This window comes from Vulpes vulpes, chromosome 7 (assembly GCF_048418805.1).
Source record: "Vulpes vulpes isolate BD-2025 chromosome 7, VulVul3, whole genome shotgun sequence".
NCBI lineage: Eukaryota > Metazoa > Chordata > Mammalia > Carnivora > Canidae > Vulpes > Vulpes vulpes.
Window position 1 is genome coordinate 96,831,123 of NC_132786.1, and position 19,361 is coordinate 96,850,483.

The 19,361-nt window shown below is 37.0% G+C and overlaps 1 protein-coding gene across 1 annotated transcript in view; it reads left to right on the forward strand.

Moving 5' to 3' along the window:
- Positions 1 to 1,138: 1,138 nt before the first annotated feature.
- Positions 1,139 to 19,361, forward strand: part of AHR (aryl hydrocarbon receptor) — a 50,198-nt gene continuing 31,975 nt past the window's right edge. Inside the window, exons 1-2 of the mRNA XM_025993183.2 lie at positions 1,139 to 1,801; positions 13,384 to 13,571. Of these exons, the coding sequence (XP_025848968.1) occupies positions 1,737 to 1,801; positions 13,384 to 13,571 (253 nt within the window). The 5' untranslated portion in view covers positions 1,139 to 1,736. The remainder of the gene's footprint in view (positions 1,802 to 13,383; positions 13,572 to 19,361) is intronic.

Consider the following 19,361-nt stretch of genomic DNA (forward strand, 5'->3'; position numbering starts at 1 on the left):
TTGGCCCAGGGCGCGATCCTGGAGACCCGGGATCGAATCCCACGTCGGGCTCCCGTTGCATGGAGCCTGCTTCTCCCTCTGCCTGTGTCTCTGTGTCTCTGCCTCTCTCTCTCTCTCTCTCTGTGTGACTATCATAAATAAAAAAAAAATAAAATAAAAAATTAAAAAAAAATATCCTGGCCAGCACAGAAAGAGTCAGAAATCTTGGAGCCATTTGAGATCGATGTCTTCTCGTCTCCTGACCCCTCTCCATCATCATGTTTGTTCTTTCTTCTCTGTCCTACTGCCACTTTCCTGGACTTTCACCTGGACTATTTCAACAACTCTCTTACTACTCCCCCTGCATGCAGGCTTGCCCTCCTGTAATCCAGTTTGCACTTTCCTCCCAGAGTGACTTTTCTGACAACCGCAATGGCACTTTTCCTGCGGAATATCTTTTAAAGGCTTCCACTGACTACAGGATAAACTTTAGACTCTTCACCAAGGCTTTGTGATCTGATTCTAGAATTCCTGAACTTCACTTTCAGCTCCTCTCTCCAATCCTAACAGACTTATTACCTCCAAATGCTCCGTGATTTCCTTCTCCCTTGCTCCCTTTCCATCCCATTGACTATAAAATAACCAAGTTATTCTGGCTGGGGAAAAAGATATTATATTGTCTAGCGTGGAGACAAAAAAAAAAAAAAAAAAAAAAGGCCAAGCAAACTCCTAGGCTTCAAGTTCAACTCATACGGAGGAGCCTCCTGAACGGAGCCTTCCCCTCTAGGAAAATATTTCGAGTCCACTGTAATTCGTAGTCAAAGTTAGCTGAGTCACTCTCACAGAGGTGAAGTTAAGCTCAGTGTTTGGCAAGTCTGTCCTTGAGCTCCTCTAGCTACAAGGAGTTCGGCTCCTACGTAATCAGCTGTCACACCTCTTTTCTGGACTGGAAAGGTTTCCACAGAATCCTCCCCTTGACCTCAAGAAGATGGCTACGGGGGTGGGGGGGCGTCGTTACGCCTTACGTCACCACGTACAAGGAGGGTGGGGCCCTCGAGGGACTGGGATGGAGGGGCGGGGCCAAGCGGGGCAGGGCGGGGCTACGGTGTGCTGGGCGGAGCCGGAGAGGGGTCGGGGGCGCTTCTGCTGCGGAGCCGGCGTGTGCCGCGGCGAGAGGGAGCGCGGGGAGCGTCCGCTCGACGCCCGGTCCCGAGAACGTGACCGGGACCGCGGGCTCAGAGCAGGGGCAGCCGCGTAGCCGAGCGGAAGCTTGTGGCCCCGGACTGCGGCCGGAGTCCGCGTTCTGCAGGCGGGGAGCACCCGGGATAGGGGAAGCCCCAGGAGCAGCGCGGCGGCGCCTCCCTTACCCGAGGGGCCGCGGCGACGGGCACGGGGCGCGGCGCCGCAGCTCGCGACCCGGGCCAGGATTCCAAAGAGGCGGCCCAGGCTCCTCCCCCGGCCGGGCCGCCTCACCTGCGGACAGCGCCGCGCCGCCTCCGCCGATGTAGGAGGCACCTGCGCCTCTGGGCTCGCGGGTCTCCGCCCCTCGCCCCTCGGCCTCGGACCCGCGCAGCGCACCTGGACGCGCGCGGCTTGTGGGGCTTGTGGGGCTTGTGGGGCCCGGCGCCTTCGCCCCCGCCCCGCGCGGACGCAGGTGGAGCGGGCGGGACTGCGTGGAGCCCGGCGCCGGCCGCCGCAGTCGCCCCGGTTCCTGCCCGGTGCCGCTCCCGGGGAGGAGCCGCCGCCCGCCGGGCACCATGAACAGCAGCAGCGCCCACATCACCTACGCCAGCCGCAAGCGGCGGAAGCCGGTGCAGAAAACGTGAGTGTCCGGCGCGCGTCCCCTGCCCGGTGCGGGAGGCGGCCCCACCCCGCCCCCGATCTCCGCCGTCCAGAGCTCAGGCTCGTTCCCGACACCGTCTCTGCAGCCGAGACTTGGAGGCCGGTGGAGAGACCCAGGCCTTTGGTTTTTTCCGTTTTTAATTATTGCATTTTAAAAATTGCGCCCCCCACCCGCAGCCCCTGGCGCGCGCACACCCACCCACCTGCACCTCTGTTCTGTGTTTTTTTTTTTTCTTTTCTTTTTTTTTTTTTTCTGCTCCTAATTTGTTGACAGGTCTAGCCTGCCCTGTGGGGCTCGTGGATTAGTTAACCTAAAACCGCCTTGAAATCCCCTTCCACTTTTAATATCCTCATGGGTTAGGTTAAAGGACGGTTATTATTCTGGTTCCTGGCAGGGCCAGATGTTTTAAAGAGCTGAACACGTGCCGTCTGCAAGAAAGGCTCTCGGTTCCTGTGAAGGTACTTTTTGGTCCTTGCAGCCGGCTTTTTGGTGCGCTCTTATTTACTTATTTGGCAGTAATTTTGTAGCGCTCAACGTGATCATATCAGCAACGCACATAGAGGTGGTAGCAGAGATGAGTGAACGTAGTGGACAGGAGACAACGGAGGATTTGCATGTGCAGCCACCCCGTTTTGGGGAACTTTCTTACACTTTTGAGATGGTTTTAGGGTCTGGAAATGGAAAGATTTAGAGGTGGAATTATTGAAACAGACGTTTGCATTCTTAGTATCTTTCTCTAATTACCTCCCCGCCCCCCTCCCCACTTCAAAGTTTTATCAGTTCTAATAGAGTGATTAGAAACTTAGGTATTTTGTTTTGGTGAGATATTTGTGTGAGGTGGTAAATAATGTTTCAGAAAAAAAAATCTGTGCTTGACACAGATTGCTGCGTGTTGGCTGTATTCATGTGTTTATTACTAATGATGATGTTTGAGTTACTTAACGTTTTTCAAATTTTCATAAACCATTTTAAGAACACAAACGTTTACTCAACACAAGTCAGAAGTGTGCATTTTGCTTAAAGCTTTAATTTAGGTCGTTAATGCAGCTCAGAAAACTAAGTTTAAAATTTGTGTTTGGAGCCAGTAACTGGATTTTTCGTTATTTTCGTTATGTTTCATTATTCTGGAGTTTTAATTTCCTTTTAGAATTTACGTTATTATAGTTCTTCAGATTTAGACTTGGCATTAACAGAGAATATTAACCTCTAAATACACTGATTAAAATTTGGAAGTCTTATCCTGCAGTGTGGCTGACATTAGGCATAATGCCTAGTCAGCAGTTTTCTGTCTTGGCAGTTCTGTGATACATATTTTGTAGAGTGGCATCTTATATAAAAATGTATTTGCCTAACCTACCCTCATCCTTATTTAAAATTGAGAGGCATCCCAAATGCCTCTCCATGTATTTATTAATATCCTAATACACCTAATATAATATAAAATAGAGATATCATGGGTTATATCTGTATGGTTAGAAAACTTGAACATATCCCTGATGAATTTTTAGGTTTTAGTCATTGTTGTAACAAAGGCTGATTTAAAAAACAAAATCAAAAGCCTTAATACTGTATTCATTATAAAGTGTAGCAACTTTGGTTCTAATTAACATTTTATTAAAGATCTTCCCTTTAAACGTATTTTTTTAATGTAAGATGTACCTTTCATTATTTCATCTTAGTGTTTTAATATACTTCTAAAACTTTTTAATATACTTGTATTTAATAATCTCATAATACAGTATAATTAAAGCATTTTCCACATTCACCTTAATCTTTGTTGAGCACCATGCCTTGCTGCTAGTCATATAAATACCTTAAAATGTCACTACATTGCTCCCTAAGAAAAGCCTAGTACTGGCATTCACATACAGAATCATCTAAAATTGATTATAAGTTATTTTTGCCTGAATGAAAAATGGTTTACTTTATAATGCAGTTAATCAAAGTTAATTTTAGGAATGTGGCTATTAAACCCAATATTAAATTTAAGTTGGATTTTTAGTTACTATTTTTTAGCTGATGAGGTCTAAAATCCAGTGTTGTCAGAAAAATACATCTAGTCTGAGCTGAAAATGCTATTGAGATCTATTTAACTTTGATCCCTTAAGTGAGAGTCATTTTATTTTACTTAAAGAAAAAATATGTTGTAATTATAGGATTGTTACTAAGACAGTCATTTTAATACACAATTCCATAGCATCTTGGAACCAAGTAGGTGATAACTTTAACCTGAAGCTCTTCCAGTTCATCTTCAATTGAATTTATTAAACTCCCCCTAGTGGCAAGTCTAACATTGACAATTACCTAATTGGTAGGATATACAACTTTAATGTGTTAAATTTAATCCCACTAAAGTACCTTGTACATAGTAGATGCTCAGTAAATGTTTTATTTATTTTTGGAGTAATTAGGATAGGAAATATAAGGATCCAAAACAACCTTGCACCAGACCTATGTTCCTAAAGGAGTTTTCAAAAGATACACTTAACAGTGGATTCTTTTGTAACTTTCCTTAAGGCGTTGCTCTATATGTAATAACCCTGCTTGGAAGACAAACAATCTTTTTTTTTTTGCTTACATTCTGTTTCTGTTTTCTTTGGAGATGAAAGTATTTTTCTTCATTTGCTTTGTTTTCTTATGAAGATTGGTGAAAAGCACACTATTGAATTAAACAATCTTTTTTTTTCCTAGTGATAACTTTGTATATATTTTTATAGTTTTTAAAGTTTTATTACTAGAGGGAAAATTTTATTGCTACTTCAGTTTACTGTATTTCTAGAAAATAATTACTGATGGTAAATAATAGGTGTTGAATAAATGATATCTACACTTAAAAATGATTATCACCATAGTGATGGTCAAGATAGCCATCATGAAATGTCAGAACCAGTAATTCTTCTCAGTTTTAGATGATCCTGTTTCCTTTGTTAACATAGTAATAATGTTAACGAATATAAAAGCGGGCAGCCCAGGTGGCTTAGCGGTTTAGCGCCGCCTTCAGCCCGGGGTGGAGACTCGGGATCAAGTCCCACCTCAGGTTCCCTGCATGGAGCCTGCTTCTCCCTCTGCCTGTGTCTCTGCCTCTCTCTCTGCCTCTGTGTCTCTCATGAATAGATAAATAAAATCTTTTAAAAAAAGAATATAAAAGCATGCTCTTTCTTGCTATATTTGCTAAGTTGCTGCTCCATTTAAGCCTCATGAACCTCATTTATATAAATAGTAGAATAAAATTATGTATTGCTTTGCTGCAAATGCTTTTTATAAATGTACTATAATACCGTTCTAAATAGCTTTTGAAATAAAAGGATAGGTCTTTTCAATTATATAATTATTGCTTCGCCATCATTTTTCTTTCAGATGGTTTTACTTAGTTTGTACATAGTGACTCTAGAGACTTACATATTGAAACTATTAAATAAGTGAAAGTGTATAGTTATCAATATTTGTGAAAAATAAATGACAAAAATAAGAAAAAGTGAGAAATAAATTGAAATAACATTAGGTCTAAACTAAGAGATGAGGTCTAGTTTCCTTGCTTTTGTAGATCTGAGCAAGTGACTGACCAATAGAGCAGGACAGTCCATACCTACAATGCCAGTTTCACAACTGAAATGAACAAAACAAAAGCTTTCTATAAACTGTAAAGGTTGTTAACATATAAATGAAACAGAAACATAAATTCTATTCTTTAAATAATTTTAGCTCATATTATCACAGAACAATCAGTTCTCCTGCAAGAGGCAGTGTATGATTATGTTCTCAGTTATGGTTAAAACTGAAATGGACTACTCCACTGACAAACTTACATAGTATGTGCTTAGCATTGTATATAATTAGGATAATTACTTAGGAATAAATACCATGCAGATATCTAACAGTAGTAACTTTCTACTTCCATACTTCTTTTAAAATGTATTTTTTGTACAGTGGTTTAATTCTTAAAAAGCTGCTGTTTATTAGTATTTACTATGTTGCAGGTGTGCACAGTGTTTTATATACATCATATTTTATTTATATAATGATAGTATGAAAGGTATTATTTGTTTTATAGATGGCGGTCTGAGGTTCAGGTTCAGAATTGTCAGGTAGTATATGAAAAATCTTGAGTTTGAATATCATGTTTCAGATCTTATGGCTCCAGAGCTTATGTTGTTATCAACTTTACTGCTCAGGTGGTAAGTGTAGTGATACATTCAGTCCACCAATATACTAGGGATTTCCTGAATATCCACTGTTTCTCCTTAAATAATTAGTGTTCTGAAATAAATGATTTACCATTTCCTAGACTTGTGAACTCCACACTTGCACTCACACTCTTTCCTCTTAGTCTTTTCCTACAATCCTCTTGATTTACTACCTACCTCTTGTCCTTTACAATATTGTTTTCAGTGGCTGACTAGTACTCCTTTATGTGAATATTCCATGATTTATTTAACTGCTTTTCTTTTGGGGGTAAATTTTGTTATTTCCAACCTTTTAGTACTTTACTATTTCAGAAAATAACCTTGAGATACGTGAGTTTCTATGCAAATTCTTAGTTGTTAACTAAGGAAAAATTCCTGTTAATGAAATTTGAAAGTTCAAAGCTATGTATGTATACTTTCAAGGTGGAGCCAGATATGCTCTGAAACAATATCAAATTACTCTACAAAAATTCGATTCCTATTGGTAATATGTGAGAGTGCCTGTGTCCTTGCATTTTTGCTTTAAAATGTGAATTGCCAATTTTGTAAGCAAAAAAGAGAGGTGGGGTAGGTAATCGAACATAAATGTTGGGATTGTGAGTGTACATGTGTGTGTATGTATTTGAAATTGTAGTACTAGTAGTAGTAAATAGTGTCTGCAGATTTTTCTTCTTGAGATGTCCTTTACATGCTATTTTTCTTTGTCTTATATTTTTCAATTATTTTTTAGTTTGTTTTTTCCCTTTTATTGATAGAATTTTTTTTGGGGGGGGTGAAAAGTATTCCTATTAAATACATATGCAGGGTTAAGAAAGTCCATAATATGTGTATAAATGCTATCTTCTTTTTAGCATACAGGTATGATCTGTTTTATTGTGATAGTTAAGGTTACTAGTGTTCTTTCATCTCTCCTTCACCCCCCTTTTTCACCCTCTCAGTATAACTATCATTACGTCAGTTTAAATACACTTATATGTTCCATTAGTTTTTAACAGTAAATATTGTTTGCTGCTGAGCCAAGTAATATGCTATGATTACATTTTCCTTCCCTTCCTCCTGTTCTGTTTTATCATTTATTTTGTTTCTACCTATTTTTCATCTTCATATTATTATCTGGGTTTAACTCTCTCTTAGGTGTATTCGAGACAGGCTGTTTCTGTCTCTGGTTTTCCTTGTCTAGGATGACTTATTCAAAGAGAAGGGTCTTTGTAGATAGTTATGTGTTCTGCTGTCATGAAACTGGAGGTGACCTCCCTGACTTTTAAGATCTCATGTACATGTCACATCTTCATGAAACCTTCTCTCATTAGTCTACCTGCTTTTACTTTCCTGAACTCTTGGGCGTCACTTTTTTATGGCAACTGTATTATTGTAGGATACATTGTGTTTGATTTTGCCTTGTTATAATGCATCCTCTCCTGGTAAGAAAGATAAATTCTTTAAAGTTATGTTAGTCTTTTGTCTTTGTAGCAACGAGAGCATCCTAGTATCATGCATGTGGGTAGTTGAGCTTTATTTACTAACTTAACAATTGACCACTTAAAATTTTCATTTCAGTGATTTTGGTATCGTAGATATATTTTATGTGGGTCCCAAGAGAAATAATTTAAAAAAAAAGAAAAGAAGACAAAAGAAAAAAAAAGCTACATTGATATAAGAAGAGGTAAAGGGGAATATTTTTAATGAGTTTCTTCGGGATTTTGGAAGTAACCATGATTTCCAGGGCATATTTCATGTTCTGGTTTTCACTGGTAAAGTCCTAGAGACTGTAAACTGTATGTATTGCCTCTTCTTTTGTATAGCAAAAAAAAGGGAGAAGGAAGGATGTATTACTGTAGAGTAACATCAGGAGAGTGACTGAAGAATTCTGACTCATTAAAAGTGACTTCCAGTTAGATTCTCTGAAGTTTTTATAGATTTTTTTTCTCATCTAAGAAAGTAAAATATTCACCTGTATTCAGCCTGCCAATGAAATTTGACTTCATTTGTGTTACAGATCAGTCTCCAACATTACATTAATCATATAATGTATGACTTTAAACATTTCAGCATTTACATTCAAAGATAAATAAGTACACACTGAAACCATGAGGTGGAAATGATGAATGAATGGCTTGAGTATAGTCACTATGGTACAGAGATTTATTGAAGAATATGTCAATTTCCTAGCTGTTGGCTAGAGTGAAGAGCAGTACCATGTCCCATGGAGAGAGGGGGATGCCCGAGGTCTGGAAAATATGAATGAGAGGACATTCAGGTATAGGGGCTAGAAGTAAAGATAAACAACTTATGAGTAAGTAGACAGAAGCAGTTGAGAGTAGATTAAATCACTGAGAGGAAAATGCTGATAGAGCAGACTCAGTACTGTGATAGGTAATCTTTGTTAGAAAATGCTGCTTTAATCTCATAGGATTACTGAAATTGTATCTTTGCATGTCATTTGAGGTTTTACGATAAATGTCATATAAAAACAAACATTTACAGTTAAGGTAATTTATGATTAAACTGGGTTAAATTTTTAATTTTGCTTTTAACAGTGGGCACAAGTGATGTGTCTAAGACATTCTACACTGGGATATGAAAAAAGCTTGAAAGACAGCGCTTATACTGGCATTAGTTGTGCTGCTGGGCTTATTAACGACAGCACTTAGAGCATGCAGGGCTTCTAAAACAGAAGCACGGTATGCAGTCCGCTAGAGTGTTGATTTCACAATTCTGATTTGCAGGTTGGGGCAAGGTTTTTGAGGTAAGGCTTAAAAAATAATAAATTGCTCCTTGGCTTTATCAACATCAGTGGTCTCTCTGTTTCAGGAGATATCATAACTTCAGATCTCCCAAATCTCATCTTACAAGGATTTTGTTTGTATTTCAGATGTAGCTTTTCATTTAAATAGATGGTTGGCAGTATATTTTGGCATAGATTTAAAGGCTTTACAAAAGTAAAAGTACTAGCATAACCCAAGTTGCGTATAATTGATGTAAGTTTACTCTCTATATTTATTATGTGCATCCTTAAAATGTGTAAAAAAAGATGAAATATTTTCACAAAATAGTTATGAGTATTTCTCACAAAATCAGTGAAAAAGCATGTCATGTCTGTTACATTAGCTTTAACAACAGTGGATTTGAAATGCAATGCCAAGTAGATACTTCTCAGCTCTGACCTTGCTTAATTTTTCTGTGTATTTGATTTTATTCTGTAACCTTGAAAATATTCTGCTCTAGTTCTTTTCCTGTCTTATTATAATTCCCTCTCTGTTGTCTTTGCCTGTGCTTTTTTCTCAGCCTTAACCTCGATGTTGGTATCATCAAGGTCTGTCTTCAAGTCTCTTTCTCTTTGTTTGTTGTACCTTCTGTTTAGGAAATATGGTCGTTATCCCAAGCTATAAATTCCAGTCATTGGCAACCTCACCCTCACTCAATTTTGTCGTCTTCCATACTTCTTGTGCCCTGTCAGCAAACATTTGAGTCTTGCTATATAGCAAACTTTGTGATAGGCACAAAGTGTCATTTTTTAAACGTCTCTCACGACACCTTACAATCCCTGTTATTACTGCCTTTGGTCAGGCTCTGATAATTTTTTGGGGGGGGGGGACACTTCTGATTGGCAAACACTAATTTAAAGTCCATTCTATGTGAAATGCTATGCTGAGCAACGAAGATACAAAAGTGATCAAATTTACATAGTAATAAGAGCAACTAACAGGTATATGTAATACTGGTTATGTAACTTGGGAAATTTATCTCCTGCTATGTATTCCATAATGTGCATAGTAACACATTAGAGCTGTGGGCAGTTTTACATGGCACAAAGAAATAGTTTGATCTAGTGCAGGGTGGAGTACTGCTGGGTGCCAGCACAAGATAGGCAGCAGTACCACATGGAGGGATATCCTTTTTTTTTTTAAAGATTTTATTTATTTATTCATAGAGAGAGAGAGAGAGAGAGAGAGAGAGAGAGGCAGAGACACAGGCAGAGGGAGAAGCAGGCTCCGTGCAGGAAGCCCGATGCGGGACTTGATCCAGGGACTCCAGGATCACACCCGGAGCCTAAGGCAGGTGCTAAACTGCTGAGCCACCCAGGGATCCCTACGGAGGAATATCTTGAGTGCTATTTTTCTCTTTTACCATGATTGTTATTTCTCTGTGTCCTATCCATTTTTCTTGCTTCGGTGTTTGTGTTACTGTCTTCTTTTTGATGTTTTATAATCATTACTGGAAAGCTACTAGAGTGCAAAATTGCATTTTCAACTTACTGAAAATGCTATTTGCAGAGGATATTCCTTAATGGAATGGTTGTAGAAGACGTTTGCACAATATACATAAGGCACAGAAGTACTACAGGAGGAATCTATTGTGAATAGGTCAAGGAGGACTTCACAAAAGTGATCTAATTGAGCAGGGCTTTGAAGCTGATGGGACAGAACAAGAGGATTCTGGAGAGTAACACGTATGAAGCCATCAAAGTATATGTTTGTAGTGAAGTAATTTCTTCCCCCTGGAGTATAATGGACAAGGAAGGCTTTGGTTGGAGGAATGAGACCAGAGAAATAGTTAGGGGGCTATAAAAGATCCAGAAGGATTTTGCTTGCTAGGCTAAGGAACATGGACTGTGCAGAGCTACTGAAAGCTTTGAATCAGAGGAGTGACGTAGATTTGTCTTTTAGAGAGAAGCGCCAGCTTCAGTGAGAGCTGCCCTACATTTCATCCACTCCGTAGCAAGAGTCAGCTTTGTAAAAAACAAGACTGGTCATGTAAATACCAACTGAAAGCTTAAGATGACTCTTAAGATCTCAAAGTCTGATTTTATGCCATTTCTGTGAGGAAATTTACTGTTTGCTCTATCTTGAACACTTTTTCATCAGACACCCACATGGCTCACTCTTTCATTGTATTTATGTCAGTGCTGCAATGTAACATCAAAGACCCTTCCTGGCTATCAAAACCAGCACCCTTGGCACTCCCCAGTTCTTATCTTACTTTATTTTTCTTCTTAGCACTTACCAGCCCCCCAAATGAATCTTTCTTTTCTTTTCTTTCTTCTTTCTTTCTTTCTTTCTTTCTTTCTTTCTTTCTTTCTTTCTTTTCATTCATTCATTCATGTGTCTTCCGACTGAAATGTAAGCTTCATGAGAACAGGAAACTTGAGTATGTATTGTTCACTGCCAAATCTTCTGTGATTGGCCCATGGTAGGTGGTCACTGTTGCAAGAATGTGGCCTAACCAGCTTTCTCCTTCTCCTTTCTCTTGTTCTCTATGCTTCACACTCCACATAGGGAAGATCAGTTTTTCAGGCCTGCTTCCTCCTAAAATCCTGTTCATCTTTAAAGGCCCATCTCAGATACCACCTTGTCTATGAAAATCTTTGTTCAAGACTTTGCTCACATACTTTGCTCCTGTTACACTTTTTGAATGTGCAGAAGAAGAATGTTTTCCTAGACTACCCAGGACATGATAAGTGAAAGTAAATATTTGTGTTAACAAGTAATTAACCAATAGAGAATTACTCAGTGAGATAGACATGCATGATAGGTAAAATTCGAAATTTAGTTGATTAATTGAAGAAATTTAAGGTGACTTGAATTTGATTATAAATGGAGTATAATTAGGGGAAAATAGAGAAGCAGTCACCAGTTTCTGTTAAGTATGCAATTATACAGACCGTCTGGAGAAAGTACTTGATTTATTTTGTATATCATATACTTTACCAATTTATTAACTCTTATTTTTTTAAAAGATTTTATTTATTTATTCACGAGTGACACAGAGAGAGAGAGGCAGAGACATAGGCAGAGGGAGAAGCAGGCTCCATGTAGGGAGCCCAATGTGGGACTCCATCCCGGGACTCCAGGATTACGCCCTGAGCCGAAGGCAGTCGCCCAACCGCTGAGCCACCCAGACATCCCTAACTTTTATTTTTGTAGAAATAACATGAACTGTAATAAAAATAGAAATATACAAGTTCTAGAAATTATTTGTTAGGAACAATATAAAAACAACCTTTTATATTGACTTTTTAATTAATTTTTTATATAAAGTATGACTTCACATATACCATTGAAAACAAAGTAGAAATATTTTTTTTTGTTTTTTTGCATTTGGTTTTGTTTTGTTTTTAAAGATTTTATTTATTCATGAGAAATACAGAGAGGCAGAGACATGCGCAGAGGGAGAAGCAGCCTTTCTGTGGGAAACCTGATGCAGGACCCCGAAGGCAGATGCTCAACCACTGAGCCACCCAGGCATCCCTTAAAAATATATTTATTAAATCAAATTAGTAGCACTACACTCAAGTCAATTTCTACTTTTTTTAAGACACTGTAATTTGAAATGTTGAAAATGTCTTTGTCTTCTCAATAAAACTGGGAGGGGGAGAGTCTTTGATGTAAGAATACTCTGCATAAGTTTTAATTTTTCTGGCAAATGGAAAGGTGCAGAAGATGATCTATTTTGCTTTTTAATATCCTCTCTATATTTCATTATGGGTATCTGATGATCTACAAATTCCCTTTAAATAATGAATTTCTGCTGTGAAACCCTGGCTAAAGCCTTTGTGAAGTTACCTAGTTTCTCATTTCTAAACTCAAGTTCTATTCCTAATCGTAAATATCTTTTTTTTCAGATGAGAATCATGTTAAATGTTGGGGTTTCATTGAATTTTCTAATTGAGACATTAACTATGAAAGCTAATAATTAAGTAGAATTATTAACCAGTCCTAACAGCAAAATTTGCCAGTAATCACAGTTAACCTCTGATATCTGTCAATCAATTATAAATAACCAAAGTCATTTTTTTTTTTAATATCAGAAGACCCCTTAGATGGCTGGACGACCATCTGGAAGTACCTGAAGTCCTTTGAATACTTGTTACTGACAGGATGAAAGTGTTAAATATAGGAAGCTAAGGGTGATAAAGCTAAACTTTTTATTTGGGGTAGCTCTTAACTATCTACATCACAAATGATGCCAAGATGCTTCTTGTAGAAGATAGCAAAGGAAGCATAATTTTCACATAATTTATTGCAGATACCTTTTTTTTTTTTGTAACAATGGCTGGGTTTAAAGAAGACTCCTATTGGACTCATTATTGGGAATCGTTATACAACAAATGTATGAAGTAAAGGAAGTATGACGCATATAAGATATATGCAGCATTTTCTCAAGATAGGATCATAAGCTTTTAATGAAACATGAAGAATTTTACCCACTCCTTTGTTTTTCTTAATCAAGATACAAAGGAGCATTTTGAAAGAATTTATATTAACTTGAAGTAGATTTTAGATGTTTGTTTTATTAGAGAAATATTTGAGGAGCTATAATGCAATAGAAATGTTTGCCTCATGTATTTTATTTTGTGATATTTTGTTTATTTTTCAGTGTCAAGCCAATCCCAGCTGAAGGAATCAAGTCAAATCCTTCCAAGCGACATAGAGACCGACTTAATACAGAGTTGGACCGTTTGGCTAGTCTGCTGCCTTTTCCACAAGATGTTATTAATAAGCTGGACAAACTTTCAGTGCTTAGGCTCAGTGTCAGTTACCTAAGGGCCAAGAGCTTCTTTGATGGTAAGAAGAAGTTTTGCTTACTGCTGTATAGTAACATTTAAGTGTTCCAGATTCATTCATCAAAAAGATGCTGCCACTTAGATGACATGTGGTATCATTCTTTGAAAATCATATGCTTAAATGTTAGGCCCATATTAAGTATGTCAGTTTTTGTTCCACTTCTCCTTCCAATTCAGTTTTTGAAAGTTTCTCTTTTTTTGATGGAATAAAACACTTATGCTATGACATATTTTTGCTGATTCCCTCCAATATGTTTGTGTAGATATTTCATTCTTTAAAAATTATGTACACTTCTACTATTTTATGGTTACTGTGTATTTATTCCAGGAGAATAAAATTAAATTATTTTTCCAACCAAAAGAATATTTTAGTATAGGAATCAGTAGAATTGGATTTCAGTCTCCATTGTGCCATGACAAACTCTTTGTTTTTAACCCAACCAGTTAGCATCCTTGTACCTTGCTTTACTCAGCCATGAAGTTAGGGAGTTGAGCTAGCTCATGTTACCTTTCATTATTTCATAGTTGTAAAGTATTTTAAGTGGAAGTTTTGGTTTGAAAATAACATTTTAGTGTATCTTCTCTTGTAAAATAATTCTTCAAATTCTCTTTTTATCTCTTTATATGTCAGAAGTAGATTTTTTTTCCCCAGGAAATGTTCAGTCTTTTAAATATATCATGTTATTTTACAAACAGTGGTAAAAAATTGTTGATAAAATCTCAGTGGCCTATATCAGTGCTTCTTAAACTTGAAGGTACTTACAGATCATAAAGGGATCTTGTTAAGATGAAGGTTCTTTTTCAGTAGGTTTGGGTGGTAGGTGGAGATTTTGCATTTCTAACAAGCTTTCAGATGATGCTGATACTGCTCCCCTAGACATATATAAAGATACACATTTATAATTAGTTTCTAGAATATTGCAAAAACAGTTATTTCCTCTTAGGTTTGTATTTAAATGGTTTGATTGTTTAGTCTGGGAATTTTTTTTCTTTGCTATCTGCATATGTTCTTTATTTTCGATAAAAGCTGTATCATTTAAGAGTTGTAATTTGGGCAATATACGTTGATATAAGGATAATTATTTCAGGGCATATTATATGTTTATTTTTTTTATTTATTTATTTTTTTTATGATAGAGAGAGAGAGAGAGGCAGAGACACAGGCAGAGGGAGAAGCAGGCTCCATGCGCCGGGCGCCTGATGTGGGATTCGATCCCGGGTCTCCAGGATCGCGCCCTGGGCCAAAGGCAGGCGCCAAACAGCTGCGCCACCCAGGGATCCCCATATTATATGTTTAAAGGTTCATAATGACACTTAAATTTTTTCTGGCCTATCAAGTCTTCGAATTTTCAATTTTCATGTACACCAGATCCTTCATCTTCAAGATGAGTTATGTGATATTCAGTGATGTGTGTGTACATTTATCAACTGAATAGTCATTTTGTGATAGAGCTGGAACTAGAACTCCAGTTTCTAGATATCCTATGTTGTTTTTCCCTAACCATATCTCAGTTACTTCTCTTTTTTTAGGAATCATTTATTTAGCACAGTCCTAAAGACTTTAAACTGTGATCCTCAAAATGTAGTCTCCAAACAAGCAGCAATAGTGTCACCTGGGAATTTGTTAGAAATGCCAGTTCTTGGGCCCCACCCTAGACCTGCAGAATCAAACTCTGGCAGAGTGGTAGGGTTAGATGCATATGGAAGTTTAGAGCCCCTATCATAGACTCTAACCTTGCGGCTACTCCTGGCTTTGTGAAATGCTATCCTAATCCTCAGCATTTGTTCACATGCAGTGCTTACTGCTTGACCTTGGCGGGGGAGGGGGGGTCCATAACACATAGGATGTGGTCTCTGCCCTTGGAGAGTTTATAGTCTAGAAGATAGAGAGATGTTATTCCTTGATTCTGGCAAAGATGAATTGATGTCAGTCATTTTGTCTTTTCATTTCCTGCTCCTCTACAATGAAAAATCAAACTATAAATGTTAAAAAAGAAAAAAATGTCTAGATTATGCTCTATTTAGAAGTAATGAATCAAGATTGAAGCAACTTAGTGTGTAGTCAACTGCCATTTAAGTATTAACATAATTATTGTTTTCTAGGCAGTATGTGTGTATGTATGCTAATTAAGGTAATATATGTATGTTTAATGTATAAATTTATATATAAGTATATTTTTTATCATGATTAGACATATGTGTCCTGTTCAGTACCTCAAGTAAAGAAGATTTTTAAGCCTACTTTATAAAGAATGCTGTAGGTTAGCAGGGTTCGTTATGGAGTTCTTATTAAAAATTATTTCCTTAACTCTTCATTAATGAGTTTATTTTTTTATTTTGGTTTACTGTATTTAACAGAGGATCTTATTACCCTACTTGCTTCATTCCTTCATCAATTATACTACCTTTAATCTTGGTCCTTTGCATTACTGCTTTTAAACTTCATTGTATATCAGAATAACCTGGAAAGCCTATTAAAATTTAGCACATTCTAGGGCATGCTCCTCTTAGGCTGATTCTGTGTAGTTTCTATGGAGAACCAAGGAATCTATATTTTTCCTATGCATCTGAGATGAGTCTGAGGCAATGATTTAACTTGGCTTCAATTATGCTTGCATTAGTTAATTTTTTTTATTTGCCTTCAGAAAGACAAATCCCAATGTACAAAATTTTAGAAAGACTATAAATGTGTTTGCTTAGTTTTCAGTGGAGTGCATACCCTAAGTATTTTCTTAGGTTGTGCAATACAGGAACAGAATTAGATGGAAGGTGAAGGAAATAATCAGTAGAAAAGATCCCATAGTCTTCTCCAGACCTCTAGTGATCTAGGAAGGCAATGCAATATTTTGAAAGGACAGAGACAGTAAATTTTTCATGGTAATTCTTAAGACCTGAACAAATACTAAATGCTGCAAACGAGGAGACTTGGAGCATGCTGACTGATGAGGATTTTTCTGTGCAGTTAAAACCACTCTCCCACTATTAGGGAAATAGTATAGTGAAGTGAAGGGAAGCTCTAAGTGAATAACAGGATGCAAACAGGGGGTGTGTGAATTCCTGCGGAAAGAACAATATAAACGAGTAATCATACAATCTTGTTAGAAAGGAAACTCAGGTTTTACTGTAACAATAGATATTTTTCCAAGAAAATACATCTATTTATTGCAAGTTTAAATAATCCAGCTTGGGTGGATCTTCTTAAACTTTGGAACCATGACTCTACTTCTATGACTGACTGAAAAGCAGCAGCGCTTAAGATTTAAGAACACAAATATTTACCCATTTCTAATTAATCCAAACATTCTGAAATATAACTATGAAGTACTTGAACAAGACTTAGTTATTTTTAATTTATGGTAAAGTTAGAAGCAGTTCCTTCTACACTACTCAATTAAAATTATTTATAATAAATTTTGTAATTCAAGATTGCACTTTATTCTAAACACTGTGCAGGTGCTAAATTCACAAAAAAGAAAAAGAGGGAGAAAAAGATTTCTGCTAATAGCTCTAATAGTGTCTCAGCAACTGTGACAAATGTAGCATATGAAATCCTTTAAAGATGGACCTATTCAATATTATTAATGCAGTATTTAGCATTTTCAAGGGAAGTAAGAAGATTAGGAGTTTGTTTTGGTTTGAACTGAAGAAATAATGGAGAGAATCTTTGAATGTTTAACCCTTGAAAACTCTTGAACTGTATATATTCTAGACAATACAGAGAATCGTCAGAGAATTATTTTTCCACTTTATACTCTGTTTACACTACAGATGAAGTAATCATAAAATTTTTCACTTTTATATTACAATACCTTGATTTTTCTGGTGCACTTAAAAGTACTATATATATTGCCTATTTCACTAATTAGAATGGAAACTCCTTGAGGATATTATGTGTACTGCTGTATTTTAACCAGTGACTTAAACAATGTCTGATTCATAGTAGGTATTCAATAAATATTAACTCAATTTCACTAACTTATATCTGAAAAACAATGTAAAATTCATGTTGAAATTCTAGATTATTTATTTTAAAATACAGTTCTAGAGCTTAGTTTAAGATGTAAAAATTTTGAGCAGCCTGGGTGGCTTAGCAGTTTAGTGCTGCCTTCAGCCCAGGGTGTGATCCTGGAAACCCGGGATCGAATCCCATGTCGGGCTCCCAGCATGGAGCTTGCTTCTCCCTCTGCCTGTGTCTCTGCCCCTCTCTCTCCACACCCCTGTCTCTCATGAATAAATAAAATCTTTTTAAAAAATGTTAAAATTTTGCTTTTCCCAGACAATCTGATAGTAGCCAATTACAGTTATTGGTTCTATTAATAATCTTATCTTCTATCTATAAACAAAAGATGTGAGAAATATTTTATGGAATTATAGCCATAAAATTTCTTACATGGCCTCTGATTGGCTGGCTTATATAGTAAAACGTGTACAAGTACTTAAGAATGCAAATGTCAAAGCTACATACATCTTTTTAGGACAAATTAGTATCAACTGTACCGTTCGCAAATCAGTCCTGCCCTTTGCATTCGTTAGCTATCTCTTTGCTCCTTTGCCTTGTCTTTACGGGTATTATCTTGTTCGTGGTTCACTGGTTTCCTTCTTTGTTGGATGCTCCTTTTGTACCTCCCAGCAGTCTGGCAATCTTGGTACTTTTAAAATTTTTGTTAGCGTAGATGGAATGTGCAAATAGAACTGAGCATTTTTTAAAAAATCACTCCCTCTGTAAATTTGAAAGATTAAAAATTCCAGAAGAAAGTGATACTTTATTATTAATTTCTACACAGTGGACATATGTAGACATGTTTTAAGAATTAAAAACAGTGATGTATTAATAATGAGAGACTAATTAAAATAGTAAAAAGCTATTTAAGTTGTATTCAGTTTCCATAGTAACATTGCTCTTCTGTGTTATCTTTTATTTTCCCCTGAAGACTTCTCAAAATTATATATCTTTGAAGTCTCTCTGTAGAATCTTTTGTGTTTTCAGAAAATACCCCAAATCCAAAATTGACGTTTTCTGATGTTGGTGATTAAGCATGATAAAGTGCCACTTTTGCCTCTCAAGACGAATTAAATCAGTCCAGACTTGAGGACTGTTAAATGATCAAATGGAGCTGTGATCTGACAAGTCAGTGAGGAATTAGGTCCTGGAAATACAGTCTGAAAGCCTAAAATCTTTAACATTACATTCAAACTTTTTACCAAATTTTAGAATGTTAAGATTAAACCTTATTTGCTAATTAAGAAGAAAAGTGGAGCATTAAAGGAAGTCACAAAATAAGTATTTGTTGTTGTTGCACAAAATGAGTATTAAACTCAAATACCATGTTACCTCTAGAGGGAAAAATATCTAATATGTTTAAATAACTTAATGACTACGATCAATAATAATTTGTTCAGGGAGAATAGGATATGTATGTTTACAACCCAGCATTTGAAATTGGTTGATACTAAGGGAACAGCCTTTTTCCTCCTGTGTTGTGTCCCTTAGTACCAGTTCAAATAGTGGACATTGGCCTTGTTGACCAATTGGAATCAGGATGGTAATGTTTTATTCTTAGAGTAATTACAGCATATAAAAAATTTTGAGTTAGATTTCATTATCACTTTATCATCATTATGTAAGTTTTAATTGTTTAAATTATTATTACTTTTGGAGAGCATCCCCAAAATTTATAATATGGAAATGACTCTTTTATATCTCTGCTGAGACACAAGTATCTCATGAGTAGAAAAGGCAGAAAAGTTTTCTTTCAGTGAGGCAATAGTAGGGGTCAGTGGCATGTAATAG